Raw genomic sequence first — 13,847 nt, 5'->3', positions numbered from 1 at the left:
ACATCTGCAGCTCCTGACTGCTCCTCCAAAGCCCTCCCAAGAGGAAGGCCTATGCTCTGTTGCCATATGGGTGGTGTGTATCCAAAGTTCAAGTTTCAGATGAGCTCAAGGAACCCATCCAGGAGCAGCTGCTCCAAAAGGTCTCCTAGTGCAGAGTCAGAAACATGTCAGTGCACTCAGACAGAGTTAAATGCTTACTCGGACACAGACAACTTCCTGTGAATGGGCTGGAAATCTAATGCAAAGCCTCCTGCACACCAAGCCCATATTTTCTACTGAACCACATTCTCTCCCCCCAAAAACAGATGTCTTATTTAATTTAATTTTCTGTGTATGTGTGCCTCACTGTATGTAAGCACTCTACATACATGCAAGCATTTCCGGAGAACAGAAAAGGGTCTCAGGTGCCCTAGAACTAGAGTTACAGCACTTATGAGGTTCCACGTAGGTGATGGGAACTGAACACGGGCCTTCTGCACCAGCAGCAAATGCTCTTACCACTGAGCCATCCGTCTCTCCAGCTCAAGACAGATTCAATTGGCAAATGAAAAACACAGAGAGACTATCCCCCAGGCCAGTAATAATTATTCCTGCTCTGCTTACTCTACAATTGAAGCAGGTGACACTGAGTGACAGTGTTGACAGCCCACTGCAGCTCTTTTGATTTTTGTTTTCAAACCTTGATTTTATACACATGCACATGCACTTGATATGTGTATTCAGGCACATGAGTGCCACAGTGCACATGTGGAGGTCAGAGAATACCTCCAGGAAGTTGGTTTTCTTTTAGCCGTTACATGGGTTCTGGAGATCTTGGTTTCCTTAGGGAGCACCTCTCTATGGTGTCCTTACTGCACAGACCAAGGTGGCTGCAAGCATGCAGTGACTCTCCTGCTTCTGCCTCCCAAGAGGTGAGCTCAGAGAGGCACCACCTCAGCCTCACAGGCCCTGTCCCTTCTGTCTAGATGCAGTCAATCGTTAGGAAGAGTGCTGCCCTTCAGATAGCGAGAGAGGCACCAGGCCCATTACACAGCTCCTTTGACAGCCACCCTGTAATTACAGCTCTAAAAAAACTTGGTGTCTTCATCTACGAGTGATGGGCTCCATGGCTCACTCTTGGCTTTGCCATAAAAATAAAAAACTTTGCTCTGTGAGTTGACCCTGAACATCTGCCAACACCAGTGCAGACCTGATCCAAATGGCACCTGACAGATGATGAAGGTCAAATGCTGCTCCTCTTACACAAGCAAATGGGAACTGAGAGGGAAAGACCAATCATTTGGAGCTCTGAATTCCTATTGGTAGCTACAAAGATCTTGCTGCCCCCCCCCCCGCCCCAACTGATGGAAAAAGATGCTTTTGTTTTTGGGCGTTTCAAAAGAACCAACCATATGTGTCCAAGTGTAAGAGAAAATCTGCTTACTCAGTGCAATTTGCCAACAAGGCAGTAAAAACCCAACTGTGCTCCAGACCTAGGAAGCTGACTTCCTCCTCAGCACCCCTGCCAGCCCACCCACTGCGGGAGGCACTGAACCCCAGGCAGGGCTTCTGAGCTCAAGAGTAACTGACTATCAGAGGCCAGGAGTTTCAAACTGATTGAAAACACAAATGGATAACGAGGGCACCTCCAGAGTCCCAGACCCCTTAGCCTCAGGTTCTAAATGAAAAAACCCAAGCAATTCTTCTAGGTTGGGGGGTGGGGTGCATGCATGTGTGCATGCGTGTGCAGGTGCACTTGCCTGCATGTACACATGTACAGACTAGGGGCAGACATTGGCTGTCTTCTATCGTTCTCCACCTAAGTTTTGGAGACAGGGTCCCCTTGTTGAACATGGAACTCACTGTGTCAGCAACACTGGCTGTCCAGCAGGTCCCTAGTACCCCAGCCAGTGCTGCGGTCATAGGCTCGCATTGCAGTGCCCAGCTTTTTATATGGGAGCTAAAGATCAATCACTTTAAACTTGAGCTATACTTCAATTCTTAAAACCCCATCATCTTTCTAGCTTACAACAAAAGGTTTTAATTTGTAGTTCATGGATACCCTTGAGACTCCATGCTTTGTGCATGGACTTTCCATTATGACTGCAGTCTGCATAGCAAACCACCACATTGAAAGCACTCCTTTAAATTACAGAGCCCAGCTCAAACCTGTGCTGACTGTCTCTCTCCATAGCCCTACCTGTTATATCTGTCCAAACGGTTCCTACTTGTATATCTTCCTTCTCTGCCTGCTGGAATCTTCTAGAGTCTTCAAAGGCTGATGCATTCACATTCCTGGACAGGGCCTCTCAGATGCCTCTGCCAGGGGTAATTTTCCCTTCTCCCTTTGAGTCACCTCTCCGCCTCCACAGTGGCGTTTAGTGTGGTATACAATCATCGACTTACTTGTGTAATATCCCTGCAAGCACAACAGATGCCCAAGGCCACGAATAATTGGTATTCATGAAGTGCCCCTCCCCCACAAGCACCCAGTACAGTGCTTTGCACAGCCTGAACCTAAACAACTTTTTAAAAAATTAATTTTATTTATGTGTGGACTTTTATGTGTGGAATGTATACTACGTGTGTGCAGTTACCCAAGGAGACCAAAAGAAGTGGTTCACTTGAACTGGAGTTCCAGATGGCCTTGAGCCACCAGACGTGGGTGCAGAGAATTTAAATCCTGTTGCTTGGAGGAGTGGGAAGTATTCTTAACTGCTGAGCTATCTCCTCAGCCCTGAACATTCTGAATTTAATTATTTCAGCATCAACATGCCCCCCCACCCAAATAATAACAACTCCCCCAGAAGTTTCTAAAGCCATACACAGACATGTAAGACAGGCCTTAGCTGAAGTTGTCCAATAAGACACTGATACAATTATGTAGATGATATAACAAAGACAGAACATTAACACTGAACACCTGGAAAGATGGAAACACTGTCTGATCACTCCACGTTGGGCTTCAGTGTGGAGGCCATTCTATTACCAAAAGCAGTCTTACATGATTTCCAAAATACCAAACACATGAGCCCCAGCTAGGAATCAAGCATCGTCTCCAAGATAAAAGAATGGACCGGGCAGTCTTACTTGGGATTATTTCTGGTAAAGCAAAGCAACAAGTAGGCCCAAATATTTAGTTCAGAGTGGAAAGGGAAGCTAATTTCTCCTATATTCCTGTCCTAAGGAACCAGGAAGCAGGCATGTTCCAAGTGGCCTAGCAGAGAGACGTGGCATGCTCTACTCCCCAACTCTCTGCCTAGCAGGATGCTTCCATTTGTCCACTGGATAGAATCAGGGCGTTCACAGAGGACCAAGGATGCAGGAGGTAGGGACTGGGCTGCTGCTGCTCTGTTACCCAGACCCAGGGGCTAATGTTACAGCTTCATATGTCAAGGAAACAGACTCAGAGGTCAAGAACAAAAGTGCAGCTGGAGCAGCAGCTGAGTGTTGTAGGGGCTGCCTGGCTAAAGGGTGGCATTCAGGTCAATTCCGAGTCCAGGAAAACACAGAACAAGACAGAACAACAAAAAGAAGTGGGCAGCTCTGTCCCCATTAAGAAGAATTTGACACAACAGTCCTGGATACCCCCCACCCCCGCCCTCTGCCTCTAAAATTTGGCAAAAGACATAAATGTCCAGACTTAGGAAGATGAGCAAGCCCCAATTAGGATAAACACAGAGAAATCTATGCTGAGCTAAATCGCAATTAAATTTCGGGATACTAAAGACAAAGGGAAAAAAAGCCATAAAAGCAGCTGGAGAAAAATAAAGCAGTGAGGAGGGAACCAACCCACATGACAGGGCCTCTCCTCCAAAGCCAAGGGTGGGGAAGGCAGAAGGCAGCACATTTTCTAAGCACTCAAAGTGTCCAGCCGGGGACTGTAGCTTACTTGATAGAGGACCCCTCTGGGTTCCATCACCACAATGACATAAACTGGATGTGGTAGTGCATGCTTGTAATCGCAGTGCCAGGGCACGAAGGCAGGAGGACCATGATTCAAGGTCATCCTTTGTTACATAACAAGTTTGAGGCCAGACCAGGCTATGGGAGATGCTGTCTCCTATAAGTAAGTAAATGTTCAATAGGAATTCAAGGCTGCTGCGGGCAGAGCCTTTAGGGGTGAAGGGCAACAGGGCTCAGGTGGTGGAGTATTTACTTACAATGAGGAAGCCCTGAGACCCACCCTCAGAACCAAAGAAACTGGGTGTGGTAGTACAAGCTTGTAATCTGGCAGGGCTTGGGAGACTGAGGAAGGAGGGAACACAAGTTAGAGGCTGGTCCAGGCTACACATGGAGGCCCTTTTTCAAAAAACAGGTGACATGGCTCCGTGGGTAAGTGCTGTCCAAGCTTGAGGGCCTCGGTTCAATTCCTGGATTTCATGGTAGAAGAGGACAGACTTCTACACACTGATCTTTGACCTTCACCTACCCCTGTGCCCCGGCTCACGCACCCACACCCCAGACATACCACGCGGAGATGAGAAGGGAAAGGATGGAGAGAGTGGACACCACAGGTTCAGCAATAGAAAGAGGTGGACAATGGCCACTAAAGAAGGTACCAGGGCAAGGAGATGAGCCAGGTCCCACACTGCCTGTGACTTGACGCATACATCCTGACTTCATGCGAAGGCCACCACATATGGTTATACACCACAAAACAGAACCTTAAAATACACAAAGCAAACACACAGACAAGACAGATCCCTCAATTATTGTTGGGGATGTAAGCACTGGATAGTTCAGTAAGGATATTGTGCTCATCATCATTGTCAACCAACATCAGCTGACCTGCAGAACACCCCAGCAAACTAGCATGTTCTCTAGTGCTACAGAATACTCAGACAGGACCACAAAACACAGGCTAAGGAGATTGTGATCTAGGCTCTAAGACAAGCTTCAAGAAACAGAAATGAGCAGAACCATATAGAGCTGTCCTCCAACCACAATGGATACAATCAGTACTCAATACCAGACAGACGACAGTCGGAAAGGGCATCACACATGAATTATGCGTCAAAGATGGCCAAAAAATAAAGATAAGACAGAGATTTCAAGATGTGTAGCTATTGAGGCAGCACTCAGGTGGTTTAAAGCACTTGAGACAGAATAAGAAATGCTAGGGCAGTGAGATGGCTCAGTGGTAAAGGTGCTTGACTCAGAAGCCCAACAACCTGAAAAGCCAAGTTCAAGCCTCTGACCCCATCTACAAAGCTAGATGCAGACGCAGTGTGCATGTGGATCCAGAATCCCAGCACTCCTAAGGGTGAGACAGAGAACATCAACTGTGAGTTCAGAGCAAGGCAGAAACAAGACTCTGTTTCAACAAGGAGAAGAATCGCAACACTTGGGAGGTAGAGGCAGGAGGACTACATTTATCTCAGTATTCAAGAAGCTAAGGCTGAGGATTGCCACAGGTTAGTTCAAGGCCAGCCTGGGCTACACAAAGAGGACCACCCTCCTTCTCTCAAAAAGAAGCAAATAAACAGAAATAAATGAAATTTAAAAACTAGACTACTATAGGAAGGAAAATCAATGAAATAAAGAGTTTATCACTTTTGCTTAGGGAAAAAAATTAGTAATAAAACTAGTACCCTATAGGAAGAGAGCAGGAGTGAAGCATAGCAGTAGAGCATTTGTCCAGAATGTGTAGCACCCCTGGGCTCCACCTCCTAAGCCACTAAAGAAAAAAAAACGGTGTGTGTGTGTGTGTGTGTTGTAAAAAAAAAAAATCAGTCAGTTGGGGAGATGGTTCAGTTGGTAGAATGCTTACAGGAAAACATCAAGACATGAATTCAATGCCCAGAACTGGCATAGAGAAGTTGGACTGGGTGGTGGTACACTTGTAAGCCCAACAGTGGGGAGGAGGAGGCAGGTGAATCCCCGGGGCTCCTTAGCTAGCCAGTCTAGCTTAATCAGTAAGCTTCAAAAAGCAGTGACGCCCAAGCTGACCTCTAGCCTCCGCATGGACAAAGGCGCAGTCACACATACGCAAAGACAAACAAAATCAGTCAACAGACAGAAGACCCTGTCAGCAGCAGTAAAGATACAAAGGTCATCTGAATTCTTGGCACTTTCAATTAACAGCATTCAAAGTTGTGGCCATTGCAATAGGCAAAGAAAAAGAAATAAAACACATTCTCTTTACTTTAAGAAGTACTCCCATTTTTTTAAAGAAAAGTTAAATATATTCCTTGAGTATTCTCTGTTCTCTGCATGTGTTCAGTGCAATAAGACACAGTCACCCCTGCTCGCCCTCCATGCCCTCACAGACCTCCTCCTCTACTTTTTAAATCCTCCACTGAGTCTATTGGTGCTGTCATATTGGTGCACAGGCATATTCACAGGAAGGAGGAATTAAAACAATCCCTACTTGCAGATAACACAATCTGTGTAGAAAATGCCAAGTGATTTACCAAAAAGCTCTTTTACAACCATTATGCTCAGCAATGTCACTGGCAATTAAGACCCAAGCACAGTCACCAAATACATTGTTATCATTAGCAATGAATGAGGGGCTGAAGCAAAAGCACAGGATCATTTATAACTACCGTCAGGAAAACTCTGCTCTCAGGCATAAACTTCATAAACCATGTTTAGGATCCATGGGAAGTGGAACAGGCTGGTGGAAAAAAAAAATCCAACTTAAATGAAGGTACTCTTGTTCAGGGATTAGAAAACTCAACACAGGCGTAAGGTCAGCTCTTTCCAAGTTGATCTTCTGGTTTAAAGCAACTGCATCAACTTCCCAACAAGGTGTTTATAGACATAGGTCATTTGGAAAAGTTCCATGGGGACTGAAGGGATGTTCAGGGAATAAGAGCATGTACTGCTCTTGCAGAGGACCTGCGGCTCCCAGACCCATGTCAGATGGATCACAACTGCAGTTAACTTCAGCTCCTGGAGGTCCAACTTCCTCTTCCGGCTTCCAAGGCACTGTAATCCTGCACATACCCACGATCAGGCATGAGAACACACATGATTTTTTAAAAAAGTTATAAGGAAAAAGAAGACACATGCCCTGGAATAGCTAAAACCTGGAAAAAGATAATGCAGGAGAAATACTAAAGCTCACACATAGAGTTACAGTAACCAACACCTGTGATGGATGCTAGCATATGGACAGACACACAGACCACTGAACAGAATAGAAAACTCAGATACACATATACGGACCAACTGATTACCCCTCTATTTATAAAGGTATAAAAGCAGTACAATGGGAAAATAACAACTAGTTCTGAAGCAACTGGATAGTCACAGACAGAAAAAAATGAACTTCAATCCATACTACATACTTAAATATAAGATGTAAACTATAAAACTTAGAGAAAATCTTTGGGATCTAGGGCCAAGCAAAAAGTTCTTTAAGATCTGATAGCAAAAGCATAATCCATAAAAGGGAACATGAACAAGCTGGACTTTACTGAAATTAAAATGTTTACTTTGCAAAAGACCCCGTGTAGAGAGTCGAAGTGTAGAGAGTAGTCCTTATGTGGCAAAAAGAACCAGTATCCAGCATATATAAAGAGTTCCTTAAACTCAACAACACATTACAAGGAACCTAATTAGAAGAGGCACAAAAATAAACTTTTCCTCAAAGTGAAAAGCAAAAGTAAGGTTTCCAGCATCATTAGTAGTAGGGAAATGCAAATTAACATTGCATGAAGACACGGCATATACCTCTTAGAACAGCTGAAGGAAGACAGTGATGCAGAGAAACTGACATGTGCATAAGAACCTCTGGGATTATCAGACGAACACATCACTATAGTATGACCCTGTTACTACATTGTGAAATATTCATCCCAGACACATGAAAGCATACACTGGACATAGACGGAGCATAGAAATTCATTTTCCAACTTTAAACCCCTCATGCCTGTCTTCAGTTCAATGCCAGCCTCAGCAACATGGTAAGTTTGAGGCTAGCCTAGGCTACATGAGACTGTGTCATGACTAACCAATCAACCAGCCAACCTAAAATAAGGCACACGAATGTTTGCAGAAGACCTGTTTGTAGTGATCGGAAGGTGGGAAGAGCCCAGACACCCTCCCCAGGTGAACGGAAAGGTGGCACATTACTTAGCTGGAATTACTGCCATGTGCAGCTGCTTACACAGGGATCACCACAGTCATTGTTCTGATCAAACTCAACTCCAAAAGCCCACTCTGTGAATTCCGTTTATAGAATGTTATGTGTGGTGTGTAGAGCAGGCACATGAGTGTGTGCACACAGAGGCCAGAACAGGACATCAGGTATTTCCCTCTATCACATTTTGTCTTAAAAAAGGGTCTCTCGCTGAACTGGAAGCTCATTTCTGCCAGGCTGGCTGCCAAGCAAGCCACATCCGTCTCTGGAGCCTCAATGCTGGGGTTACAGGCCCTGCCCAGCTTTTTACATGGCTGCTGGGGATGGGAATTCAGGATCCCTGCTTGCAAAACAAGTGCCCTTACCCACTGAACCATTTCCTCAGCTCCTTTACAGTATCCTTGAGATGACAAAACGATAGAATTGGGCAAACTAAGTGACACTGCCAGGATAGAGAGAGATGGCCAGGGAATGGGAGGGGTTTAAAGTTGGAAAATGAATTTCTAACAAGTTACAGCAGATAAAACACATTCAATACAGAATAATAAGTAGACTAGTCAGAAAGAAAAAGTAGAGGGAGGACTTGTTAGAAGAAGGGGCTCAGTGAGACTAGGAGGGAAATGGAAGTGAGTGATAGGGTTTGAAAATAACCAAAAGACATCTTATACATGTATGGAATTGTAAAGGACTAAAAAAATTTTAAATTACTACTAAAAAAAAAAAAATCTGGTTCAAAGAACGGCATTGTATAAAACCAAACAAGCAGATTCCTTATTAACAAGTCTTGCTTCTGTTGCTAAGGAAGCCAGGAAACGATTGTTTGGCTCATGGCTTTCCCTGCTGTCCTGCTCCCCACCCCAAGGTCTGAGGGGGAGGGGGGAAGAATATCCAGTTTAGAACCCTCCCCGCTAATCCCCTGCCTGCCAGGTCCACCTGGGACACAGCCAGCAGAGGTGAGCAGTGTCCTGTTTCCTGATACCCACTCTCAGGCTCTGCCTGCCTCCCGGAGGAGTCCTGCTGGCATCGAGAACATCCAGCCAGCACCAGGGACAACCAGATGGGTAAAGGACAGTGTAAGAACACAGTCAACAAGAGCCAGGGCAACATGGCACCACCAGGGCACAGCTGTCCCACTACAGCAAGCCCTGGGTATCTTAGCACAGCCAAAGTACAAGACGGTGACCTTAAATCCAATCTTATAAAGATGACAGAGGCCTTCAGAGAAGAAATAAATAAATCCCTTAAGGAAAATACAATCAAACTAGTGAAGGACATGAATTAAACTGTGTAAGAACTGAAAATGGAAATAGAAACAATAAAGAAAACAAACTGAGGGAATCCTGGGGATGGGAAACCCCGGGAAGAGGTTTTGTGTCAAAGAAAATGCTAAATCTAAAAGGTTCATGACACAAAACACCCAAGAAATCTGGGACAGGATAAAAAGACCAAATTTAAGAATAGGAATAAAAGAAGACGCGGAAAATATCTTCAACAAACTCACAGAGGGAGCCAGGAAAAGAAAGTGCTGATGAGCACAGGAAGGAGACACCGACTTCTCTAAACTGCACTTAACAGAGCAGGGTAGACTTGAGATCCGGGTTCCTAAAGATATTTTTCTGCCTCCCAAGTTGAAAGAAACTGAGCCCTCCAAGCCTCCCTGTTTCTGGGGTTCAGAAAAGTTGCAAAAATAAAGCCAGGTTCCTTAGAGGAGATGTTGAAAAACAGGCCCCAAGTGACAGTCAAGTGTGTTTTACAATACCCTTGAAGATGCGGGAAATTCTGAACGACTAGGCCTATCCCTTTAAGGTGCCTGCCTTAATGTTTATGAACTTCTGCTTCCCTGAGGTTCTGAAAGGTGAGGTGTGTGATTTATCCCTCCATATGACTTTTCTTCCCATCTTGAACCCAGAGGAGCCACTTGTATTAAAATGAAACATTTAGTAACAAACATGTTGAGTGTGGGAGTGTTGGCCCGGAAGTCTGGCTCCCAGGATCCCAGCCCAACCGCCCTACACCAAGGTTTCTCAAGGCCAAACAGAAAGACGTGTCCCAGATGGGCTTCTGCGTCCCCTTGCTAACTTAAGAACCCATCAGGCCCTGTAAAATCTAGTCTCGTAGTAGATTTTCTGATATGACAAATCTCTCTATCTGAGAGATGAGAAACTTCACGAGGAAGCTAATCTAGGAGCAGAACAGACTCTGTGTCTAGACTTTGCCTACATCTTCCTTCCTGTGTTAAGTAAGACAGGCTCTCACGTAGTCACATAGTCCAGGCTAGCCTCAAACCTTCTTTGTAGCTAAGCCTTGAACTTAGATCCTTTTGCCTCTACCTCCACAGTGTTGGAATTACAGGAGTATGCCACCTTGACCAGTTTATTCGGCATTCAACCCAGGGCCGTGTGCATGTTGGTAGAGTCCAACAGCTACAGGCCCAGCAGAGCTATGCCCAGCTCTCCAAAGCTCTCTTTGGACCCTCCTGCAAAACTGGTCCTAGTCTCTGTCAATATGACTGTTGACATGTATGGCACAGAGTATAAAGGGCACAAGGGACAGGACCTTGAGTTCATCACCATATGAGGATTACTGTATCCGGTTCAAACAAACAAAACAACTACGAAACAATAAAGGAAATGTGGACCCTTAATTACAGGAGTTTAGTTCTTTGTTTTTATGTTTTGCAGTGTGGAGGTTGAACGAGAGTTAGACTGGTGCTTGACCACTGAACCATGTCCCCAGACCTTTTTTTTTTTTTTAAATTTAGTTCCATAATGGTCCTGTGCATATGCTTTTAAAGCAGGTTTAGTGTCACACACCAAAATGTTTTCTAATACAACTATGTATCTAGAATTAACTTGGAGACCAAGGTGGGGCTGGGGTGCGAGGGGTGGGCAGGGGTGAACGAGATTGGCATAGAATTGACCCTTGTTTTAAAGCTGGGTGGTGGGTGTCTCACAGCTCCTTCTAACATCTCCTCCAACTTGGTGTATAAATTAACTCACCGTACTAAAAAGTTTAAAGAACAAAGTACTGCTTGTAATCCTACCACTGGGAGGATAAGGTCATTCATGACGCCTTGTCTCAAAAATACAAAACAAACACTGGCAATGTAGTTTTTAGTTAGTAATGTCCTACCTAACACGCATGAAGTCGTGGATTCAATCCTCAGCACTGCATGAACAAAGTATAGTGACACAGCGCCCCCCTCCCCCATAATTCCAGTATTTGAGAGGTAGAGAAAAGATCAGGAGTTCAAGGTCATCCTACAAGCTACACGGTGAGTTCAAGGCCAACCTGGGATATATGAGAGAATTTGTCGGAAAAAAAAAACCAATAAAATGGTCAATTCTCATTTACAAATAAAAAAAGAAGACCGATGTCCTCCAATCTACACTATAACGTTTGCATGCTGGAGGGACAAGGAGAGTTGGTGACCCTCAATCCACGTGTCCAGCCCTAACACCCCATTCGGAACCCAAATTCGTGAGAGTGGTTCAGCTTGCATTCCCACGGTCCCCAAGCGTCCAGGGCTTTGCAAACCTATCGCGCCCCTGGAGGTCACTGGAGTAACCCCGGCTGGCGTGGCTTGAGGTCCCTATTGGAAGGGAGGGGCGCCCGGTGGCAGGGTCGCCGGTCCGTGGAGGACAAAAGGGGCGGGGCCCGCGCTCCACCTGGACCAGGTGTGTGTGGGCGGGGCCGCGCGTCACCTTAAGGATGTTGTCGAAGATGGTGTCGCGGAACTCCAGCAGCGCCTTCTGGTCGAACTCCCGGCCGTGGATGATGCGCATCTGCTTGAGGAAGGTGGACTTGCCGCTCTCGCCGGCGCCCAGCAGCAAGATCTTGACCAGCCGCCGCACCGCGCGCCGCTCGCGGGCCAGCAGCGCGTCGATGTCGCGGCTGCGCCGTCGGGCCTCGCGCTCCGCGTCGCGCGCCGCGCCCGCCCTGCGCTCGCGGGCTCCGGCCTCGGCCGGCAGCAAGCAGCGGCTGAGGGTCCGCACCACCCCGGACATGGCCGCCCTCAGGCCGCGGCCGCGCCCCGCCGGGGCCTGCGCGCCATGGACGCCCTCAGCCGGCGCGGCCCTGCCGGGCCAGGCGCCCGCCCCGCCCGCCGCTCCCTCAGGCTGCGTCCGCCGCCGCCGCCCCCTGAGGCCCTCACTCGCCGGGCCGGCTGAGGGGCGGAGGGAAGGCGCGGAGGGCGGGGCGGTGCCTCGCCAAAACTCTTTTTATTGGTTGAGAAGTCGTCTATCTTGTGGAGCGCGCCTTTTTATTGGACAAGCGTGCTTTGGAGGAGGCGGGCACTCCTATGGTCCTTGGGGCGGAGCCGGCGCCGAAAGAGGCGGGATCTTTGCGGTTAGGGAGCTTCTCATTGGACTGCCTAGTGAGCTTCTTTCTTTCAGAATGAAAGGGAGGTGGGGCCATTGGGGAGGAGGAGTTGCAGCCCTCCGCGGCCAATTACAAGTGCCCCGCCTGCCTGTCAATCACACTAACTACGCTTGGGATTGGAAATTGTGGGAAATGGGGCGTGACCAAAAGTGCCAGGTGTACAGAGTGACTTTCTGCCTTGATTCCCAGGTTGGTCGGGCTCTGAGCCCTAGACGTGGCTGCAAAGTTTGGAAATAGTGATGAGGTCCTCCTGCTCTTAAGTTTAGGGGAAAAGCGAAGCCGTTTTCCTTCCAATAACATTGGAGCAGGGTGGGTCATACTTTTCAAACAAAAGCTTCTTTGAGTGTTACATGGGCCCCAAGTAAGGAGAAAACAAACAAACAAACAAAACAAAGTTGTACGGGCTTCCCTAGGCACTTTCTTAAAATGTGATTAAGAGGGGATAGTTCAGTGGGAAAGGACATTTTCTGTGAAAGCGTGAGGACGTGAGTTCAAATTCCCAGTTGTGCCTGTAACCGCAGCTTTGGAGAAGCCAAGATAAAGACGAATTCCAGTAACTTGCTGGGCAGGTAAATGATAAGCTTAAGGTTCAGTGAGAGAAGCTATTTGAAATGTTACAGAGGGGAGGCAGTAGATCGACCTCTTGGTCTTTGCACGTATGTGCGCGCGCGCGCGCGCACACACACACACACACACACACACACACACACACACACACACACACACACCCATGTTTGTCATAATCACTCGTAGGCAGTTTGATGTGCATAGTGGTCTAAAGCGTGGTGTCTGAAGGGTGTTGGTGCTGCAGGGAAGATCACTACAGAAGCAAGAGAACTGAAATGAGTTTGAAGCCAGCCAGGGCTACATAGTAACTCTTGTCATCTTGGCTAGAGAGATGCTGCCAGAGGAGGTCAGGCTTGTGTGATATAATCCTAGTATTGGAGATCCCAAGACAGGAAAATATGGAATTTGAGGCCAGCCTGAACTAAAGTCTGACTCTGTCCCAAAAAAAAAATTTTTTTTTCCAGTGTTACCTGTTTCAGACCCCATTTTTTCCATTACAAACAGAAGACAACCTTGGTGTTGGCTCTTGCCTTCCACTTTGTTTGAGGCAGAGTTTCTTATTGTTTGCCATTACAAATGCTGGGCTAGCTGGTTTAGAAACTGAAGACAGTCTCCACTGCCCATCTTGCGTGGAGAATAGATGCTTGTACTGCATCTATGTGCAGATTCTAGGGATCTGAACACAGGTCCTTCGCTCCTTTGATATGAATGTCTTACCCACCAAGCCATCTCCCCAGCTCACGGTTTATTTTTTTAAGTGGGGTCTCATGTATCTCAGCCTGATCAAACTGTAGCCGAGGATGACTTTGAACTCCTGATACTCCCACCT

The 13,847-nt window shown here is 46.8% G+C and overlaps 1 protein-coding gene across 1 annotated transcript in view; it reads right to left on the bottom strand.

Annotated features, from left to right (window-relative positions):
• Gna12 (G protein subunit alpha 12) overlaps positions 1-12,156 on the bottom strand; it is a 79,129-nt gene extending 66,973 nt beyond the window's left edge. The window contains exon 1 of the mRNA XM_032886332.1: positions 11,776-12,156. Within this exon, the coding sequence (XP_032742223.1) occupies positions 11,776-12,078 (303 nt within the window). The 5' untranslated portion in view covers positions 12,079-12,156. The remainder of the gene's footprint in view (positions 1-11,775) is intronic.
• Positions 12,157-13,847: the final 1,691 nt, after the last annotated feature.

Source organism: Rattus rattus, chromosome 16 (assembly GCF_011064425.1).
Source record: "Rattus rattus isolate New Zealand chromosome 16, Rrattus_CSIRO_v1, whole genome shotgun sequence".
NCBI classification, from domain to species: domain Eukaryota; kingdom Metazoa; phylum Chordata; class Mammalia; order Rodentia; family Muridae; genus Rattus; species Rattus rattus.
The sequence above is the reverse complement of the archived record's forward strand: the minus strand, read 5'-3'. Positions and strand labels throughout refer to the sequence as shown.